Below are 21,813 nucleotides of genomic sequence, written 5' to 3' on the forward strand. Positions count from 1 at the left end.
GGGGTAGAGGAGAGAGACAGATGGAGGTCCCAGGGCCACACCTAGTGCCCCCCACCTCCCGGACTCTTTGGGGTGGGGGTCAGGGTCAGAGCCTAGGGCCACACACACACCTGTTTTGGCTCCCTTGAGTACATCCCGAGCCAGGGTCCACCAGGTAAGGTTCTCAATCTGGAGAGAATGATCAGAATGGGGGTGTGGCAGGACAGGGCTGGGCCCAGACAGGGGCAGGGGTCAGGGATGGCAAGTGAGCAGCTGAGTTCTAAAAGGGACAGGGGTCAAGAGCTAGAAAATTCCAGAGTCACAGAGGGTCAGGGGTCAGAAACGGAACCGGAGTCAAAGTTTGTTAAAGGTCAGGGGTCACAGTCAGGGCCTGGGGTTAGGCTCACCTGAGCCCTGTGGGGTGGTGGCGTCAGCAGACTCCCAGCCACCACCACGACTCCACTGAGCAAAAAGAGTGCGACGGCAAAGTGCAGGTAGTGGATGCTGCCAAGGATGGCCGGCCGCGTGTCCGGGTCTCCGCAGCGGGGCGCGGGGTGCAGGAATTCCAGGACCAGCCTTGTGGTGCCCACTGCCAGCCCCACCATGAGGCCCCAGAAGGCCCCCTGGGAAAGAGGAGGCAGGGCAGGTACATGGTGACGGGGGAGGCCAGGGTTCCCCCAGCACACACACAAGCGGGGGGGAGGGGTGTTGGGGGAGACAGGAAGAAGGCACAGCTTGTCCGCGTGAAGAGAACAGAGCCTGCCCCCGACCTCCCATCTGCAGCCCTAGCTCTCCCCATTCCCCACCCACCTGCTCATTGGCGCGTGGCCAGAAGATGCCCAGAACAAAGAGAGCGGTCACCGGGGGGGCCAGGGAGCTGGTCACCGACTGCATGTAGATGAACAGCTGCCCACTGTTGGAGTCCTGCAGGACGGGGATCCAGGCCACACTCACGCCGATGAGCACCACGATGACCAACCTGTGGGCAAGCAGCGTGTGCTCTCGACCCTCAAGCCCCTTCAATTCTCCCCATCTCCCGGGATCACTAAGACTTCCTCTCCAGCTGCCCCTGCCACCACCACACGCAGGCACCCCTGCCGCCTGGCTCCTCTGGGGAGGTGGCCAGCCCCACCCTGACCCAAACCCTCTGTGTCTTCCTGCCGCCCGCAGGCACAGCCCCCGACTCAGCCTCTCTGCTCCTTCTTGTCCCTGGGGAGGGCCCCCCAGGTCCCCACCAGGCTCTTCCCTTTGTCCTCAAGCTCTCATCCCACTTGCTTACCGTCTGTCTCCCCTTGTGGGCTGGATGCACCAGCCCCTCGCACAGAGTAGATGCTCAGTAAACATTTGGCAGTTTCAAGAATGACCTGCAGCCCCCATATACCAGCAAGACTCTCCCCCTGGCAGTTTCTCTAACACTGTTGGGATCTGGCAGGAGCAGGGCCTTTATGGGGCACACACCTCATCATGCCCATAGCCCGGGCCTGCTGATTTGTGCCCATCACAGGGTGATCTCTGTCCTAAGAGGGCAAGGGCTGGGTCCAGGCGTCTGGGTCTGGGTTTAGTTGGGATGTGGACTCCTCTTCCCTGAAGCCTGAGACCTCTGACCAGAGGAGCTCCTTTGCCTCCCTACCCTGTGGGGACTCCTTCTGGCTCTTGCCAGCCTCCCCTCTAGGTGTGAGCCCTCCACCACAGGGACACGCTGTCCACAGTCAGCAGCCACCCATTTGGAGTCCCCCCTCCCCGAGTGCAGAGCACTGGGCCAGAAGCCCAGACTCAGTGACGAGTGGGCCCTTGTCCCTGAGTAGAGCAAAGAAAACAGATGAGCCCGTTACCCTGTGGTAAGGACAGGGCTGAGGGGGACCCAGAGGAAGCATTAACCCAGGAGGGCTTCTAGGCAGAGGAGGACCTCATCCAGTCTTTTTTTTTTTTTTTTTTTTTTTTTTTTAAGATTTTATCTATTTGAGACAGAGAACAAGCAGAGGGAGAGGGAGAATCAGGCTTCCCGCCAAGTAGGGAGCCCGATGAGGGGCTCGATCCCAGGACTCTGGGACCATGACCTGAGCCAAACGCAGATGCCTAATGACTGAGCCACTCAGGTGCCGCAGAACTCCTCCAGCTAAGGAGACAGAGCTGGGGTGAGGTGTCCCATCTGTTCCTCCTCAGCTGAGTACCCCTCACCCCTGTGTCCTGGCTCACCTGGACACTGCTCACCCCAAGATGGGGGGTGGGCAAGGCCCCCTGGACCCTGGATAGGATGGCAATTGGCGAGAGAGGCCAAGCGTGCTGCTGGGATGGGTCCTTCCTGTCTGCTTACCCTCCCACCTCCCTTACTTCCCTTCCAAGCCTGAGGGCGAGGGTGGGGGGGGAGGAGGTGTCTCCTTGATTAAGGCTTAATTAACCCTTAGCCTGGCAGGCGGGCGGGCACTGCCCTCTTCAAAGGCCTAGGCGGGCTCCATTAACACCCCGCCCACCCCACCCTCCCCACGCGGGCTCCTGCGTCCAACACTGGACTCAGCATCTCTGTGCGGGGCCTGGTCTCTCCAGAGTGGCCCAGACTGGGGCCCTTGCCTTCCCGCTGCCCTCTAGGGCTTCCCCCTTCCAGAGGGACCCCAAGCCCAGAGGCTGTTCCTTCTGCCTAGGACACCCTTCTCCAACTCCTCCCCTTGGCTGACCCCCCTCTTCCTCCAAGACTCAGCTCAAGGCCCTCCTCCTCCAGGAAGCCTTCCAACCCATCCCTTCCCACGCATGCACACTGCCATCAGACCACCATCCCTGGGCAGCAGCTGTGGTTGTAGGCGAGCCACTCAAGGACTCCAGGTGGGGGCTTTGAGATCTCCTGGGCCCCCTATATTGTTCAGCTCAATGCAGGACACCAGGCAGGCATCAGGCACTATTTGTGAACCGAATAATAGACAGAAGGTAGACAGAAGAGGGTAGCAGCAGAGGGACATAAAGGAGAAGGCGAGGCAGAGGGGCCTGGCAAAGATCAGGGCCCCAGATGTGGAACTGTCACCTCCCCCAGGCCTGCGACAGCTTCTCTCGCCTCACCCCAACCTAATGAGACTGTCAGGGTCATTGGCATGCCCCTGCCTGTCCCTGTCCCGTGATGGCCTCCTCCCCAGGCCTCTGGACATGCTCTGCGGCCCCTTTCTCTTTAAGTCCCATATCCCCTTGGATCAAGACTCCAGAGACACAGGACCCCACACAATCCAGGAAACACAGCTTAAATAGTGTTGTTTTAGGAGGCTGGAGGTGTTGGGTAGGGGGGGTGTCCCGGTTTTTTGAGAGGGAGACACATTAGAGCTGAACCCTGGGCCGGCACCTAGCCTTCGATCCTTTCCGACTTCACCAAACTGGCAGCTGAGAGAACCGGGACCCAGAGAGGGTGAGAAAGCCGCCCCACATCACACAGCCGCGTGCCCACAGGCAGGCTGGCAGGGCCTGGGTTGGGTGGGGCTTGACTTGGTCAGAGAGGTGGGAAGGAGGGTCAAGGGCCCTGTGGCTGGGGGTAGAGGGGAAACCAGTTTAGGACTTCGGTCTCAGGTGGGAGCAAGAGAGAAGCCTGCTTCCGAGGAGGCGGGGAGGTAGGGGGCTTTCAGGTGTCAGGTCCCAGGATGTGAGCCTGGAAGGGCTGTGGAGGAGTCTGTCGGACATGGACGGGCTTCCAAGCACATATGCACACTGAGATGCCAACCTCCCGTCACCCACTGCGGAATTCACCCCAAAGGACTCCCGGGTACTCTTCCAGGGCCACACAGCCACGGAGGAGGGGCAGGGGAACCACACGGCAGGGAGAGGAGGTCAAGGGGCCAGGACCCGCTGACACAGAAGCCTCCCGCCAGGCAAGAGGGAGAGGCTCCTTGTTTTTGGAGGAGGCAGTGAGCCCACAGATGAGCTCACACTTGCCTGCTGAGTGGCGTGTCCTGACAGGGCCCTTCTGGAAGAGGCTCGGCTGTTTTGCATCCCTGGGACAAGTGCCGGGAACTCTGGGAGAGACCCCGCCCTGAGGATGGGTGCCTAAGGCCAGGAGCCCGAGGCTGCCCTGTTGGTCGAGCTAGGAATGGGAGGCTGGACCCCTTGACCTGCGGAGTCGGGGGCTGCAAGGGCCTGGAGGGAGACAGGTGGGTGGGACCTAGGAGAGGACCCGAGCAGACAAGCACATACGCACACTGAGATGCCAACCTCCCGTCACCCACTGCGGAGTTCACCCCAAAGGACTCCCGGGTACTCTGCCAACACAGCTCCAGCCCGTCCTTGTGGGAGCAGGGGGTGGGGAGGGGGACATCAGGGAGACACGTGTGCTGTGGGAGGATTCTGATGATGATCCCCTGTGGGAGGCTTAGAGGGGAGAGAGGCCCATTTCTTGGTCGGGGGTTATCAGAGAGGGCTACGTGGAGGAGGGGTCACTTGGGCAGTCTAGAAAGATCATGGGGTGAGTCACTGAGGTGAAAAGGAGGGGACAAGCAAGGCTAGGAGGAAACGGCAGAAGCTCAGGGGGGCCAGGGACAGCTATGGCCTGAGTGGGGCCCCCCGAGAACCAGCTCTGGGCCCCCTCTGTCAGGAGGGCTAAGGGCTCAGATTGGGGGAAGACAGAGAGATCTCTGGGATGGCTGGGGAAGGGGGCCTCTCCCCAGCAGAGATGCCCTCAGATGAAGCTTAGAGAAACAGATACATCAAAGATGAGGGCCGTGACCGTGAAGGGGTGACCAGAGCCACATGGGAAGGGGGATGGACTTTTCTCCAACCTGCAAACCCCAACTCACCCCTCAAAGACCCCCTCTGGGAAGGCCTCCTGGGCCATCCCTCACATGGCTGGGGAGCCCATGTCCCAGCCTGTCCCTGGGGCCTGGCACTCCCCCCAAGACCCCCCCAGCCACCATACCGGCCCACCAGCAACAGCTCCCGCTCGCCAGCCCGGGGTCTCAGCCGCCTCCAGATGTCCATGGTGAAGAGCGTGCTGCTACTGTTGAAGATGGACGTCAGCGACGACATGAGCGCGGCCATCATCACTGCGATCATCAGCCCCCGCAGACCTGGAGGGCAGGGAAGGGGCTGCTGTGACCCTGCCCGGGAGCCCCTCCTGCCTGCATCCTCCTTTCTGAGGCCCCACTGTCAGGAGCGGCCATTCACAGGTCCTCGAGAGCAGAGCCCCCGGAGGAAGGAGGCTGGAGGTGTTCGCGGGAGAAAGGCCCAGACAGGAGAGGAGAGCTGGAGGCCAAGAGCAATTGCGGGGCAGGGGTGGGGAGGTGGGGGGGGGGGGGGGGGGGGGGTACTTCTGGATTTGCGGCTGGAGCCTGCGGCTTGTGGGCCCCATTGTCACAACGGGGATGGCTTCTACTGTTCTGGGTGCACTCAGAGCTTCCGGTCTCTGAGGAGCTTTGCAGGTGACAAAGCACTTTCACACCCAGGCCTTTACTTGACGGAAGCATTATTAACCCGTTGACAGACAAGGAAGTGGAAGCTCCTAGCGGGAGGAGAGGTGCCCAGGGACTCACAGTGGCCAGAGGCAAAACTCTGCAGTGGGGTGGGGACAGGAAGGCCTGGGGCGGGACCCTCTGCTGAGAGGTCACAACCCGGGCAGGGCCTGGTGGCCTGTGTGTGGCAGGCCCCAGCAGGCAGAGGGGGTCCCCTTTCTTTGGAAAAGGAGATGCGGTTAGTTCCCCAGGAGAGAGAGAAAAATCTACACAGGGATTGGCTGAAAATGAGGGAGGGATCCCCATCGGGGGTGGATGAGGGTCTGCTTTGCAAAGCCTTCTGGAAGTCGTGGGCTTGAGAGGGGCTGAGAGTCGGGAGCCCTGAGAGACAGAAGGAGGCTCAATTTCCATCTCAGTGCTGTGTGGCCTCAGGCTGGTCAGCTCCCTTCTCTGGGCCTCAGTCTGATTGTATATCCAAGGCCTCTTGTGCTTTTTCTTCAAGTGTCTAAGCTCCTCGCCTCCATCCCTGCAGATTCTCTCTCTGTCCTCCACCCCTTGCCCTAGTTTAAACCTGACTGAGGGTCCCCTTCCCTGAGGGCTCAGCCGCCCTGGTACTATTTTTGCCTAGCCTTGGTTCTGTGTCTGACCCGCTGTGTGACTTCCAGGCCTCCCGTGGCCCTCTCTGTTCACTTAGCGTGCTGACTGGGTTGGGGCCAAAGAAAAGTGAGTTAGATCATGGTTTTCCCCCAAAACGTTTCTCCATCTTGTTTCTCTTGCTCAGGGAGGTGGATTAACTTGGGGCTTATTCTCAACCCACATTTCAGAAAGGGAGCTCAAGGCCTAGAGAGAGGTTATGGCCCAGCAATGGCTGGGTGTTAGCACTCGGGGGCTTAGCGACCTAACCCCACCCCCAGAACAGAAAAGGAAGGTGAGGCCCAGAGGTGGGAACCCACCGCGAGGCCAAGCCTTGTGCCAGGCGGTGTCCTGGCATTATTATGTTTAATCCCAGCAACAACACGCTGAGGGGTGGGTAGGCGTCATTATCTTGAATTTACAAATGAGGACAATGAAGCTTCAAGCAGAAGTGACACGCCCCAAATATCTCAGCCAGCGAGCTGTGATTCGATCCCAGCTCTGTGAACTCACATCCCCTGGGCCAACACGTCCCAGGAGGGAGGGAAAGCAGGGCAGGGCCACAAAGCTCCTGGAGGGGAAGCCACGGGGAGTGAGGGAGACTCAGGGTCTGGGAATCTGAAGAGGAAACCAGGTCTCAGAAGGCTATCTCCTCTTTTGGCTCTGCTGGACAAGGAATGTGGGAAAGTCCAAAACCCGCCCCCTAGTTCTACCTATAGGTGGAGGCAGGAGGTGTGGGGCTTAAGGGAGCCTGAGCTCCTGATCCTAGCGGTCAGCAGTGGGTTTGGGGCCAGACAGACCGGGGTTCATGTCTCAGCCACTCTGTCGTCATGGAGGAGTCGCTTTCCCCGCTCCGTGCCTCAGTTTCCCTATCTGTAAAATGGAGCTGACTACCTCACAGCCAGCAGTGGGAAGCAGGTTGACCTCACTCAGGGGATGGGACAGCAGGGAGGAAGAGGACAAGCACTGGAGGCAGATTATCTGGGCTGAGAACACAGCTCTGGGGCTCATTGGCCACGTGAACTTGGGCAAGCCCCAGCAACTTCTCTGGGTCTCAGTCCCCTGTCTCCAACATGGGGATGATAGTAGCAGCCCTTAGGGTTCTCAAGGCGATGGAAGGTATTCCCATGAAACGTCTTTAGAATCTTGTGCAGCCCATGGCGGGGGTCCACGTGAGTATTTTCCCACATTATTACATTCCTTTCCTGCCTGATGAGTGACATCCCACTTGGATGTCACACTGGATCCAGAATGGCCTCCACAGCGCCCCTCCCCCCATCCCGCCCCTTAGCCTTGCTGCCCCACCCTTCCACCCCACACCCCGCCCTGACCCCTCCCAGAGTCTCACCTATGGGCATCAGCTCCATGACCAGCTTGGGGTAGGCGATGTTGGAGCAGCCAATCTCGGCCCCGCAGGCCCGCAGGCACTCGGACGGCACCACACAGCCCACGTCATCTGCATCAGAGGGATGCCCAGTATATCCCAGCTCGCCCATCCCACCCTTCCCACAGCTGTGAGCACCTGGATCTAGCAAGACCCCAGCCCGGCGGGGCCCTGCGATGTCACCATCTCTGACCAGGAGCTATGTGGTCCTGGGTCCGTTTCCCAGGTTGGGTCATGAGATGGGGTTGGCCTCAGAGCTGTTCTGTTCCCTAAACGCTTGACTCTGTTCCTTTTGGTGTCCTCCGTCATAATGTCTTCTCCCTGTCCCAGGCCAGGTCAGGGAGCTCACCTGCGGTGTAGCATTGCCCATGTGAACAGTCTGCTGTTAGAACCCATCTGGGGTGCTGGTCTCCCTCACCCCCCTCCTGCCCCCAGTCCTTCTCCCCGGAGGGGCAAAGGCAGTCTAGAGGGGCACCTTCTCCAACCCCTGGGCTCAGAGATTTAGGCTGGGGCCTGTCCCCCTAACACCACCCCCCCAAAGTTATCTCCAGCAGCTCCTGCAGGACCCGAAAAACAGGGAAGCCCAATCACACCCTGGTCAGAACTCTCTAATAGTTCTGCCATCCGCAAGACCCTCCCGTCATAGAGACAGAGGCTGGGCTCCTCTGGACTTGGCCCCTTCCTTGCCCCCCACCCCCTGCACCTTCCTCCAGCCACACGGGCCTCCCTGTCACCTGAGGCCTTCCCCAACAGCCCCCCTGCCCAGGCCTTCCAGGGGGGACCGGCTCAGAAGTGACTCCTGGGTCCATCCCCTGAACCCCCCGGCCCCTCCACATTTTTCCTCATCTCTTTGCTCAGGACCACTGGGGCCTGCTGATTTGTTTCTTCCTCTTCTTGGTGGACGTGGGTGGCTAGCTGGTAAGAAGGGGACTATCACCGTGGCCATCTCCCCAGAGGCAGGAGGGGCACACACCGCTCATCTGTGGGTGAGTGCCTGGACTGAGCCCTACATCCAGGCCTCCCTAGCAAGCCCCCTCATACAGAGCCCTGTTGGGGGGCAGGAAGCGTGGGCCCCACTCCCAGAGCTTGCCCACAGCAGCCGGCCTCCCGAGCACAGTGCGGGAACAGTGGGCAGCCCGCATTCACGTGTTCCTCTCACCAAATACTCCTCATCACCCCTGTGGCCCTTGTCCCTCAGGATTTTCAGCAGGGGGCCCACAGATTCGGAGCAAAAGAGAGGAGGGGGATGGCAGGGGAAGTTCAGAAAGAGACACAGCTGGACCAGCGCTCTAGGGCAAAGGGAGGCCAGTGTGGGGGCTTATATTTCCGTCAGGCAGGGGGCAGCAGCATTCCCCTCTGCAGACCAAGCACTCCCAAGTTCACCACGGCCCCCTCCAAATGACCCTACTGAAAAGTCCTTCCATGGCTGTCCAATCCACTGCAGTCTCAGATCCCCTTCCTCCAGGCTAGCAGGGCTGGGGAATCACCCCCCACCCCGCCATCCTCAAGGACCTGGCACCCTGATCTCTAGCCCAGACCCTCTCTTGCATCCAGGTACCTGTAGCATCCACTGCCAGTCATCCCACCTCCCAATCAGTGTATCCAATCGGACTTGTCCCCTTCCACCTCCTCCACCTGGTAATGGCTCACTGTCCTTTCTCCTCCCCTCCCCTTACCCAGCCCCTAGCCCCCCAGCCCCTTGGTTTCTCCTGCCACACCCCTGCCTGCTTCACTTGGCTCCTGCCCTGCTCCTGGGCACCAGCCCCTCCCTGCCCCCTTCTATCCCCCCCATCCTTGCAAAATGACACCTCTGCTCACACTACTTCCTTCTCAGAAGCCCCCCTCCCCCACATGCCCAGAGCCCAGGGCCTTTCAGGTCCCTGTCAACTGGTCCCAGGTCCTCCCGCCCAGCGTGTGTGCGTCAGCCACCCAACCGGCTGCTGTTTTCTCACACACGCCCAGCGCTTGGCCGCCTCCAGGCCTTTGCAGACGAGGTCCCCTCCTCCCAGGACTCTGTCCTACCCTTGTTTACCTCCTGCTCCCTGGCCCATTGCAAAGGGCTGGTCCTCTGAGCCTTTCTCTGACTCCCTCTGCACCTCCCCGCTCCCCAAGCAGGCAAAGCAGCTTCCTCTCAAAGGCTCCTATGGCGGAGGATTGAATCATGATAGTTTGTCTGTGGATTTCACCTCCCCCCACCAGACTGCGAGCTTCCCCAGGGCGGACACTGGGTTTGAATCATCTCCAGGTCCCAGGTATCACTCAGTTCAGGGCTGGGAACATTTGTGAATGAATGAGTGAGTAATGGAGTGAATGGTGGTAGAGAAGGAGGCAGGCACTGGAGGAGAGCAGGAGGAGGAGGAGGAGAAAGGATGCCAGAAAACAGTCATGAAAAGGTCCAGGCACTGCTTGATCCAGTAGCAGCCCAGCAGTGGACTGGAACCCTTGGGACCAAAAGGGCATAACTTGGCTGGGACACACAGTGGGACCCAGGTCAAGCCCCAGGCCCATGGTGGGACTTTGGGGTGGGGGGGGGGGGGGGGCACTGGGGTCCAGCATACAGAGGGCAGGTGATGGGCCCCTCCTGACAGGTTCTGGGCCTGCACTGGCCGGCTCTGATGCCCGGACCCAGCCCTCCTGGGAGAGACGGGTGAGGAGTCACAGCCACATAATGGCTCAGAAAGCCCGAGTCAGGAGATTCTGGCCCAGTTTTTTCAGCCCATTCCAGGCTCTGGGCATGGGCCTCTGCCTCTGGGCACCACTGGCTCGTTTGCCTGAGTTTGTGCTGAACAGCAAGAAAGAACAACCTCTCCTTTATGTCAGCAGCAGAGGTGTCGCCATTAAAGTCCCCTGAATGTGCTACCTTCAAACAGTGAGCAGCCTCAGGACAGTGAAGGGAGGGGGGATTGCTTCTGAACTGGGCAAGAATCAAGGGGCCTGGGGGCTCCCCAGCTGGCTCGACTTTTGCATCGGCACCTCTGTCCAGCCAGGGCCACACCAGAAGCCTGGGTGCTGGCCCTCTCCTCATCCCCCATGTCCTCCCTCCCTGTGGCCAATACCAAGTCCAGCCACTGGGCTTGGGGACCAGGTGAATTGCATCACCTCCTTACTGCATCGCCTTGCCCCCTCTAACCCACCCTCCTTGCACACAGCAGAGGGACCTTCTAAAACCATCCATCTGCCCACCTCCTTCCTGCTCACACACTTCTTTGGCTCTCCGTCCCCTGCAAGAAGGACCACAAGCCTCTAAATGTGCCATTCATGGCCCCCTACCCACTTAGCCAGTTTTAGCCACACCTCTGGGCCTCCATGTTTGCTGTTCCCTCTCTCGGGAATACGGTCTTCCCTCCTTCATAAACTCAGGGAATTCATAGGCGTTCAGACTCTCAACCTGTGGATGTTTGTGCACGCTTTAGGCAATATCCTCGGGGCACCATTAACTCTGTGACCTGTGACAGCCTCTGCCAGTGTCTCTTGATAGACTGAATGACCCTTTCCCAAGGAGGCCACTGGACATAAGATCATGAGTGCTAATCAAGTTGCTCCCCACTCCCTAACCAGCCCCGGCCCATCCCAGGGAGAAAGTCCAGATGTAGATGTTGCAGTAAGGAGTAGGAGAAAAACACACAGACCTGGGTTTAAGTCCCACTATCCCAACACCATACTGTGTGATCTTGGGTGATTATTTAAGTTCTCTGAGGCTGTTTCTTCCCCATAAAATCCTTCTGGGGGACATCCAGAGACCAAAACTCAACCTCAACCTAAATGTTCCACCTGACACAAAATTAATTCACAATAGATCACAGATTTAAATGTAAGATGTAAAAACTATCAAACATTTGGGTGGGAAATAGAGAAAATCTTCAGGACTAGGCCTAGGCAAAGAGTTCAAAGACTTGACAGCAAAAGCACTATGCATAAGAGAAAAAAATGGATTAAGTAAACCTCAACAAAATTAGAAGTTCAGTGTGAGACACCTGTGAAAAGGATGAAAAGAAAAGCTACAGGACAAAATCAATAAAGTTGCAGGATACACGATCACTATACAAAGATCAGTTGTGTTTCTATAGACTAAGAATGAACCATCAGGAAGAATAAATAAGAAAACAATACCACTCATGATGGCATCAAAAATAATAAAATACCTAGGAATAAATTTAACCAAGGAGGTGAAAGACCAGTACAATGAAAATTATAAAACACTGATTAAAGAAGTTGAAGATGACACAAATAAAAAGAAAGATATACCATGTTCATGGATTAGAAAAATTCATGTTGTTAAATGTCCATACCACTGAAAGTCATCTGTAGATTCAATGCAGTCCCTATCAAAATTCCAATAGCATTTTTCACACAAATAGAAAAAATTTCCTAAAAATTTGTATAGAACCACAAAACAACCCAGATAGCCAAAGCACTCTTAAGAAAGAAGAGAAAAACTGGAGACATCACACCCCCTGATTTTAAACTATATTACAAAGCTATAGTAATCAAAACCATACAGTATTGGCACAAAAACGGACACATAGATCAATAGAACACAATAGAGACCACAGAAATAAACCCACAACTATATATAGTCAATTAATTTAGGACAAAGGATTTAAGAATATACAATGGGGAAAGGATGGTCTCTTCTATAAATGGTGTTGGGAAACAGGACAGCTACATGCAAAAGAATGAAACTGGGCTACCATCTCAAACCATTCTTAAAAACCAACTCAAAATGGACTAGGGATTTGAATGTAAAATTCCTAGAAGAAAACATGGGAGGGGTGGTAAGCTCCTTGACATCGATCTTGGCAATGATTTTTTTTTTAATTTGACACCAAAAGAAAAAAAAGGGGGGGAGCTACAACAGATTAAAAAGCTTCTGCACAGCAAAGGAAATCATCAACAAAATGAGAAAGCAACCTACAGATTGGGAAGAAATATTTGCAAGCCAAAAAACTGATAAGAGATTAATAGTCAAAATATATAAAGAACTCATACGACTCAATAGCAACCCCCCCCCCAAAAAGAACCTCAAAACAAAATCCAATTAAAAAGTGGGCAGAAGATCTGAATAGACATTTTTTCCAAAGGCAACATACAAATGGCCAATGGGTACATGAAAAAGTGCTCAAAATCATTAGTCATCAGGGCTATGCAAACCAAAACCACAATGAAATATCGCCCCACACATGTTAGAATGGCTATCATAAAGAGAGAAAGAGAGAGAGATCACATGTATTGGCCAGGATCTAGAGAAAAGGGAATTCCTTTTGTGCATGTAGGTGTGCTACTGGTAGGAACCTAGATCAGTGCAGCTACTATGAAAACCAGTACATAGTTTTCTCAAAGAAGAACTAAAAATAGAACTACCATTTTACCCAGCAATGCCACATCTGAGTATATATCTTAAGGAAATGAAATCACTACTTTGAAGAAATGTCTGTACTCCATGTTCATTGAAGCATTCGTCACAATAACTAGACATGGAAATAACCTCAAGGGTCCATCAACAGATGAATGGATAAAGATATGACATACACAAATAAACACACACACACACAAATATTATTCAGCCCTGAGAAAGGAGAAAATCCTACCATTTGTGACAACATTGGTGGACCATTATGGGCATTATACTAGATGAAGTAAGTCAGGGAGAGAAAGACAAATACTAAATGATCTCACTTACAAATGGAATCCAAGAAAGTTGAAGTCAGAAAAAGAGAGTAAAATGATGGGGCTGTGGGATGGAGGAAAAGGAGTGATCTTAGTCAAAGGGTACAAACTTTCAATTATAAGATGAATTAATTCTGGTGATCTAATGTACAGCATAGTGATTATAATTAATAATATTGTATTTTATATATATATATATATATATATACATATATATAAAGATTTTATTTATTTATTTGACAGGGAGAGACACAGCGAGAGAGGGAACATAAGCAGGGGAGTGGGAGAGGGAGAAGCAGGCTTCATGCCAAGCAGGGAGCCTGATGCGGGGCTTGATCCCAGGACCCTGGGATCATGACCTGAGCTGAAGGCAGTTGCTTAACCAATTGAGCCACCAAGACGCCCCTGTATTTTATATTTTTTTAAAAAGTTACAGACCAGCAGAAAATACTGTGCAGGCCATAGACCTGACAAAGACCTTGTATTTAGAATATATAAGAGCAGGGAGCCCGGGCCTGGGTGGCTCAGTTGGTTAAGCGTTCAACTCTGGGTTTTGGCTCGGGTCTGGGTCTTGGTTGGGGTTGCGGGATAAAGCCCCATGTCAGGCTCTGTGCTGGGCATGAAGCCTGCTTTGAGATTCTGTCTCTCTCTCTCTGCCCCTCCCCACCACTGCTCACACTTTTACTCACTCTCATTCTCTCTTTAAAAAAAAAAAAAAAAAAAAGGAGAAAAGCTCTCAAACTCAAGGGGAAACACCAAACAATCCACTTAGAAAATGGGCAAAAGACATGCACAGGCATTTCACTGAAGAGGACCAACAGCTGGCAAATAAGTGCATGAAAATATGTTCTATATCATTAGTCATTAGGAAAATAGAAATTAACTCCATAGGAAGAGATTATTACACATGTATCAGTGTGGCTAAGATAAAAAAATTGTGACAACATAAAATGTTGGCAAGGATGTGAAGAAACTGGATCACTCGTATATAATTGGTAGGAATGTAAAAATACATGATACAACATATATATGAATGAATATATAAACATGCATATGAAGGTTCGTAGCAGCTACGTTCATAATAGCCCCCAAACTGGAAACAACCCATGTCCTTCAGCAGGAGAGATGGTTGAACAAACTCTGGTCCACCCATGCCATGAATACTAGCCAGCAACAGAAATGATACAGATCATTAAGCTACGGACATGCACATCAATCTGGATGACTTGTCAGAGAATTATGCTGAGTGGGAGAAAAAGCTAATCTCTAAAGGTTCTATGCTACACTTTCCATTTATATAGAGTTCCTGAAATAACAACATTGCAGAGATGGAGAACAGATTTTGGGGTTGACAGGGTCAGGGATGGAGATGTGGGTATGGTGGTAGAGAGGGAGGTTTTGGTGATGGTGGAACAGTTCTGCATCCTAATGGCAATGGTGGCGACCACACAAATCTACACACAAGATTGCGCGTGCACAAACACACCCAGGAACACTTGTAAACTGGTGAAATCCGAACAGGTTCTGGATTGCACCAATGTCAATTTTCTGGCTATTGTGTTACTGTTACTGTGTGTATTGTATTGTGTTCTACAAGATGATGCCACTGGGAGAAGGCTGCCTGCCTATGACCTCTCTGTTGGTGTGCTGTTGTTCTTTTATTTCTAACAACTTCCTGTGCATCTGTAAATATGAACAGGTAACTGCAAGGTTGGAGGGCTTCCTTTTCAGCCCAGAGAGCCAGGACTCCCTTCATGAGCCCCAGGGTTAGTCATAAGGGCCAAAGGAGAAGCTGAAGCCCAGAGACTCTTGTTCTGGGTCTCAGGTGGCAGTGAGGCTATATAAATCAGCCTTCAGGGCTCCCAAGGCAGTGCTTGCCCCTGGGGACTGCTGCCTCTCCTCTGTGGCTGAGTGGGGTGGGGAACACAGGGTATATGCGTAAGAGTTGGGTCTGACTCCAGCCCTCAGCAGCCCTCTCTGGCTCTCCCCATCCCAGGGTTCAGGTGGGCACTGCTCATCATCTGGGACCAGTCCCTGGGGGCAACCCGTCCCAGTAAGGAGCAGGGATATGGACACCAGGTTCCGTAAAGGCTCCTTCCTGAGTTTGGGTAAGACGGTGCCCTATCCTTGCCATGGGGTCTCCCAGTCCAGTACCTTAACTCTGCTTCCACAACTGGACAGCTGGGTATCTGCACAGACTTCCCATCCCACCTGGGAAACTGGATACTGATAGGGTTGGACCAAGGTTACCAACCCTGGGAGTCAGGGGGAGGAGCGCAGAGACTGTTGAGTTGCTGTGTGTTCTCAGTAAGAATACTGTCCCTCTCTGGGCTCCAATGTTCCAGTCGTTGTTGGACTTTGGTCCCTGGGCTTTCCAGAATTCCGCCACCCGGCGCGGGGAGCCGAGGAGGAGGAGCAGCCCACAGCCACCCCACGCAGGTATCCCTTCGGGGTTGCGGGTGGGGGTGGGGAGGGTGTCTGAATCAGCTTCCGGCCCCGCCCCTAGGGCGGCACGTGACCTCAGGTGGCGGCGGCGGTGTGGGCGGGGCTGCATTAGTCACCAGTCCGCCGCCGCCGGTGCGCTGCCCTCTGCCTGCGCGCCTCTCCTTGCCGGCTCTGGCCCGCGCCCGCCCGGTAAGCGAGTCCTGGCCCGCCGCCCCGGATCCTGTGCCGGGCAGCGGCGCTTCCTCGAGCCTCCTCCGGGCAGGCCTCTCGGGTTGCGGGTCCGTAGATTTTAAGACCCCGTGCCCTTCCCGGAAGCTGTCAGAATGCAGGGCGCCGCCGAGCTGGGCCAGAGGCCACCCGGGTTGTGCCCTGCCTCCCACTCTTGGAAACTTCTGGGAAGTTCCCTGCCTGCCCTGGTTCCTCCCAGAAGTTGCCTAGGACTTTAGGCAGCTCCACAGTTCCTCCGGGATGTGGGTCCCCCGGCCCCTACTGATAGAGGCGCACCGCACCCAGGCGTGGGTCCCGCCCCACCGTCTCGCCCACTGCCGCCCCACCCCCGCCCTGTCGCCGTGTCGCCCCTCCCCGGTCCCGCCTGCACCCTGACCTGACCTCTGCGTTCACTTGGGCTCTCCCGCAGGCTCCCTATGGGCAGAGTCGCTGAGGCACTGGTGGAGCCCCAGAGCGCGCCGGAATTCAGGAGCCTGATCTTGTGGAGTTCTCTGTCGCCCGCCCACCCGGCACAAGCGTCGTCTGGGCAGTGGCAACATGGCCTTCTCCCAGGTACAGTGTCTGGACGACAGCCACGTCAACTGGCGCTCCAGTGAGTCCAAGCCCGAGTTCTTCTACAGCGAGGAGCAGCGGCTGGCTCTGGAGGCCCTGGTGGCCCGTGGCAGGGAGGCTTTCTATGAGGTGCTGAAGAGGGAGAACATTCGGGACTTCCTCTCGGAGCTGGAGCTCAAGCGCATCCTGGAGACCATTGAGGTGTATGACCCAGGCTCTGAGGACCCAAGGGTTGCCAGCAGGCCCCGGGGACCTGAGGACGATGGCATTGGTGACAGTGAGGAGGCCAGCAGGGCAGGTGGGGACCCCACCGAGGCCGAGCCACTGCCATCCCTGGAGTACTGGCCCCAGAAGTCTGACCGATCCATCCCGCAGCTTGACCTGGGTTGGCCCGACACCATTGCCTACCGTGGTGTGACCCGGGCCAGCGTCTACATGCAGCCCCCCATTGATGGGCAGGCCCACATCAAAGAGGTGGTGCGGAAGATGATCAGTCAGGCCCAGAAGGTGAGCCAGCTACTGGGTGGGGGGTCCCCTGAGGGGAAGCTGGCCCTGTGCACCAGAGCCAGCCCCCAGCATCTCTGCCATTTCGGTGCGCGTGAACTCACAGCACCAATGCGGAGACCATGACACCATCCCTTGTGGTCTCTTTGCTGCTCCCAGGCTGCCTCTTCCCCTGGCCTCCTGGGGCTCCTCAGTGTCTTTGCGCAGGATTAGGGTACTTGGGTCCTCTGGCAGGTGACCATGGGTGCCCCATCTCAAGGGACCTTTGTGCATTGCTGGGGGGGGGGCGTGTTATGATTTGCCCCAGAGCCGGCAAGCAGCTTCGCCAGAAGAAAGTGTTGTGATGGGGTGGGGTGGGGAGGAAACTCGGGGTTTTCTCTTACTTACTGTCCCTCGAGATGGCTCTGATTCACACCTGGGAAGCAGGACGCTCCCACGCACACCATGAGACACTGGTGTGGCTTTTCTTGGGTGGTGGACAGAGTCAGGAGTGGTGCAGGAGGCACGGAGACCAAACACGAGCTTGGGTCCCTTTGAGGCTGGCGTGGAGGTCCCAGTTCAAATGAGTCCATTTCCCAGCTGTGCTGGGCAACGGAGAGTGACTTCCTCGCCCTCTCTGAGCTTCTTTGTGAGCTTTGGGAGGACAGAATCTTCCCAGGCTGGGATGGTGAAGGGACCTCCAGCGTTGCTTCTTCCCTTGCCGCGAGGGGCAGTATCCCTGGTTTGGGTAGTCATTCTCAGCCGACCTGAGGCCAGGCCTGAGCTCAGTAGAGGGTGGTGAGTGGTTAGCAATATCTGTGCCAGTGCAGGTGTTTCTAGCAGACTGTAACCCTTCGCCAGGCCCCAAGCGGGGCAGCGGATCGTACGAGCCCAGAATGCTGGTTTTGGCGAGCATCCTGGCGACAGAGCCTGGGGAGACTCATAGGCAGAGAAACCAGAAGTGGGTCAGGAGCTGACAAGGTGGCCATGGGTTAGGTTTCTAGAAAGGTGGAGTGCCTGTCCCTCGCGGACAGGCACTCTGACCCTGGCAGAGTCGGAGAGCCTGTGTCTCGAAGCCTGGCCTGCATCCTATTCCCAGGCAGCTTTGGGGTTCAGGTTTCTGATATATAAAGTGGAGGGGAGCCTGGGGCTGCGTCTTTGGCTGTTGAGGAGATGGAATCGGGTGACCAGAGTGAGGAAGAGTTTCAGGAAGAGGAGGGAAAGTGGGAGGAGGAAGGGGCCTTCATGGCTCTTGGGCAGCTATCCTACCCCACACCTGCCAGGGGGTAGGCAGGTGCGACTGATGTCATGTCTGATGAAATTGTGCAACCCAGTCCTTTGGGAGGGTCTGTTGGGGTCCCTTGACCCCTTTTTTAAAAATGGGGAACTAAGACCCCGGGGCTGGGCTTTGACCTGCTGTGCCAGGGTTCCCTCTTCTCCCCACCAGGAGTAGGAAGGAGACCGACACCAGATCCCTGCTTGGCTTGGGAAAGGCCAGCGCGTCTAATCTTCCCCAGACAGGAAGACTGATGGCCTGGCCCAGCGATGGGACCAAATAGGGGCACCTGGGGCCAGGCTGGGCACGAGGCATCCTCCCCACATGTCTGCAGCCTGGTCTGAGACCCAGCCATGCCATGCAGTCCCCTGGGCCTCTTGTAACTTCATTTGCTCCCCATGAAAGCCCCACCAGGTTGTTGGTGTTGCCTGTCCAAGGTGACATGGCTGGGGAGAGGTCCATCTCGGGTTGGATCCCTGGTCGGTGTGGTACCTCAGTCAGCGCAGCTGCCTGACCCCTCTGAGAAAAGCGGCTTACTTCTGAGCCTGCCCCCTTGGATGGCAGGGAGCCTCTCAGACCCAGCAGGAGGGTCTAGGGTCTTCCATTTGAGAGCACAGAGAGAACAGGGACTTGTTCGAACCCCACGGCGCCATGGTGAGCCATGCCTCTGCTTCCCATCCTTTATACTTGCTTGTCACATCCATCCAGGGACCCGTGGCCAGCATAGTGTGTGCGCGTGGGTGGGCAGTAATGACAACAGCTACTGGTTTTTGTGTGCGAGGCACTTGGTAATTTCAGATAGTGGGATCTGCCCATTTTCCAGATGTAGAAACTGAGGCACCACTGGTTCATCTCTGCTGATGTCACCTAGCAAGTTATTGGGTGGAGGGGTGGGGACCAGGCCTGTTGTCATCCTTGGACTCTAAGATGGGTCCCCTGCCCATCCTGGCCTGGACAGAACACAGAGACAGGCAGGGCAGGGAGGGGCAGCCCAGACACACTGCCATCAAGCCTCCCATCTGCCCTGTGCCTGCTGCTTCCCAGGCTCCGGCACGGGGCCGTGCTGCTGACGGATGCTGACGGCCCATGCTGACAAGGTGCTTTCCTGGCCTGCCCGCCCGCTGGCACTGGGAGCTCTCCCTGCTTTATCTCTCCCCGTGAATCACATCTTTCCCTTCACCCTGCATCCTCTTCTGCACCCCACCAGCAGTAGTGCGGGGAGAACACTCCCCAATCCCCAGGCCTGGGATGGGGAGCCTGCTGTTCGGTTGCCTGGCACAAACACTGACCCCCTGCCAACTGGGCACCTGGGCTGGGGCTGCTGGTGCTGACTCAGGGCAGCCTAACCCGCCACCTCCTCCTCCCCCTGGCCTGTCAGCACGGCAGGCAGACCCTGGGGCCGGGAAGTGACGCAGCACACACTCAGCCCGCCCCAGCGCGGCCGCCAGGGAGCGGCTGTGTTCCCATCAAGGCTGCTGAATTCCCCCCTTTGCCAAAACATGAGAACGAAACTAGTGGGGCCCAGCACCGGGAGCCCAGGGTCCCAGCTCTGCCTCCACCGCTGGGAGACCTAGAACAAGCCCCAGCTGTTTTCAGAGCCCCAATCATCTCGTCTGTAAAATGGGTACAGGCATTGACAATTGGTAAGGGTCCCTTCAGCTCTGACACGCTTTTGCCCTGCGATTCTGGACTCTTCTGGGGGAGGAGACCAGTGGGTTCCGGGTCTAACCGTACTGGCTGTATGGTGCTGAGCAGGGAGCTTGTGCTCTGGGACCCATCTTCCAGCACCACAGGGCTCTGAGATGTTAACCACCCCCCCACCACCCAGGACCCATGATCTACCTGGGGAAAAACCTCCTTCAGGGTTGCAGCTGCATACCAGAGGCCGGGCCTGTAACGTCATGCCTAGGAGGGATAAGCCCCAGCCTCGCTCCCCTGCCGCCTCCGAGAGAGAGAGGGGTGAGGCTGGGCTGGGTCCCAGAGGGGGCTGGGGAGGGAGTGCCCCCAACCCCATCCACGACCTCGGGGAAAGGCTCCTAGCTGGACCCCTGCGCCAACCCCAGACAGTCCGGGGAAGGTCCCAGAGCTGGGGGTGAATCGTGGACAGGTGAGGACACTGAGGGAGCATGAGGGCGAGTGAGTGAGCACGACTGACTAGAACCCACTTCTCAGGCCTGCCAGGCCCGGGCTTGGGAACAGAGAGAGCCAGAGAGGTCCAGTGTCTTGCCTCAGGCAGGAGGAGACTGGAAGCAGGTAACCCCACAGTGTTTTCGGTCAGCCCCTGCCTTCACACACTGACGTCCTGGCTCACGGCTCAGCTCCCAGAGAATAAAAGCAGCTTAATGAGGCGCTCGTTAAATGCCAGCTGTATGCCAGGTGCTGAGCGGGCACTTTACCTGTGCTGAGGAGGTGTTGCCTCCTTGAGGCGGATGAGGGACCCGAGGCTTAGTGGAGCCCAGAGAGGGCAGGCGCCTTAGAGGAGCCGGGCCCAGAACCTCGGTCTGGGCCCAGAACAAGGCCCAGAACCTTGTCCCCCAATGGGAGCGGCATCTTGGCTGTCCTCTCTGGGCCCTGCCCCCAGTGGGAGCGTTGGCGCCTTGCTGCTGCCCCCAGCTTGACTCAGGACAGTAAAAGCCCTTTCATGAGGCTCCTTGTCCCCATGAGGCTCCTTGTCCCCATGAGGCTCCCAGCCACCTGGCTCTCCCGGGGGGGTGCTGGTAGAAGTATGAGCACATCAGGACTGGGGAGAACAGGCCACCCAAAGCTGAGACCCCTGCAGGTCCCCCAGGAGCAGGAGGGAGGGCTCTCATTTCCCCTGAGCTCGCTGGCACTAGACTGTCCCCTAGAGGCCGCGGGAAGGCCCGTTGAGCTGTTTCCAAGGCGTATGCGGCGCTTGCTGGAACCCAGGTGAGCAGCAGCAGGGCCAGGCTCCTGCTGCAGAGCTGGGGAGGGGCTCGTGCCTGCTCCCACAGTTCCCAGCCCAGGCCCAGGGCCCTCGCCTGCCAGGTGGGGAACCATCTGATAACATAATCCCAGGTGTCAGCTCCATCCTCTCCAAGGCTTCCTACCCAATGGCGTTTGCATCCTAATTGAGACTTTGAGAAGAGCCAGAAGCAGCTCTGCCAGGAAGGAGGGCCCGCAGCTCGGGCCGGGCGCACGCTGCCTGCCTCTGGCACCTGGTGCTGGGACAGGCAGCCTCCCTGCTGCCGTCACGGTCCTCCCTCCCGCGACCTTGTTGTCATATTCATGTCCCAGATGAGGATACTGAGGTTAGGGCACTGAGAGTGGGGGCAGAGCCTGCTGGCCTTCACCTGAGGGTCTGGTCTGGCGGGTCTGCATGGCACTCCTGGTCTCCCGGTTTCGCCAAACATCCTGAGGCCAAGGAACCTCCCCCCAGGCCAGCAGAGAGGGGCCGGTCCTCTCACAGTCCCCTGGTTTTCCTGTGCGGCGCTGCCACCCCCTTTGCTGCATGGCCTTGGGCCTCAGTTTCTTCATCTACAAAACGGGGATTGGACACTTGTCTTGGAACAGTAACAGTGGTGAGCGCTCACGAGCTCCTGAGCTATCCGAGGACACTGAGTGCAGGTCAGGGCCTCACCTCCGCTCCAGGACTCTGCCCTCTGTCCTGCCAGGCTCTGGCCTGCCTCCTTCGTGGCTTCTGAGGGCTCTCCAGGTGTCCTCCCAGGCTAAATGCAGTGCAGGGCAGTGGGAGGAGGGACTTGCAGACCACACAGACCCATGGCCAAGTCTCT

At 56.6% G+C, this 21,813-nt stretch overlaps 2 protein-coding genes across 3 annotated transcripts in view; one reads left to right on the plus strand and one right to left on the minus strand.

Annotated features, from left to right (window-relative positions):
- Window positions 1-21,813, minus strand: part of SLC5A10 (solute carrier family 5 member 10) — a 58,854-nt gene that overhangs the window by 377 nt on the left and 36,664 nt on the right. For both annotated transcript variants that reach the window (XM_059380416.1, XM_059380417.1), the window contains 5 exons: window positions 7,375-7,482; window positions 4,862-5,012; window positions 790-958; window positions 387-602; window positions 111-168 (listed from right to left, as the gene is read on the minus strand). In XM_059380416.1, coding sequence (XP_059236399.1) covers window positions 111-168; window positions 387-602; window positions 790-958; window positions 4,862-5,012; window positions 7,375-7,482 — 702 coding nt within the window. The remainder of the gene's footprint in view (window positions 1-110; window positions 169-386; window positions 603-789; window positions 959-4,861; window positions 5,013-7,374; window positions 7,483-21,813) is intronic.
- Window positions 13,958-21,813, plus strand: part of FAM83G (family with sequence similarity 83 member G) — a 30,354-nt gene continuing 22,498 nt past the window's right edge. Inside the window, exons 1-2 of the mRNA XM_059380414.1 lie at window positions 13,958-15,711; window positions 16,160-16,809. Of these exons, the coding sequence (XP_059236397.1) occupies window positions 16,288-16,809 (522 nt within the window). The 5' untranslated portion in view covers window positions 13,958-15,711; window positions 16,160-16,287. The remainder of the gene's footprint in view (window positions 15,712-16,159; window positions 16,810-21,813) is intronic.

This window comes from Mustela nigripes, chromosome 16 (genome assembly GCF_022355385.1).
Source record: "Mustela nigripes isolate SB6536 chromosome 16, MUSNIG.SB6536, whole genome shotgun sequence".
NCBI lineage: Eukaryota > Metazoa > Chordata > Mammalia > Carnivora > Mustelidae > Mustela > Mustela nigripes.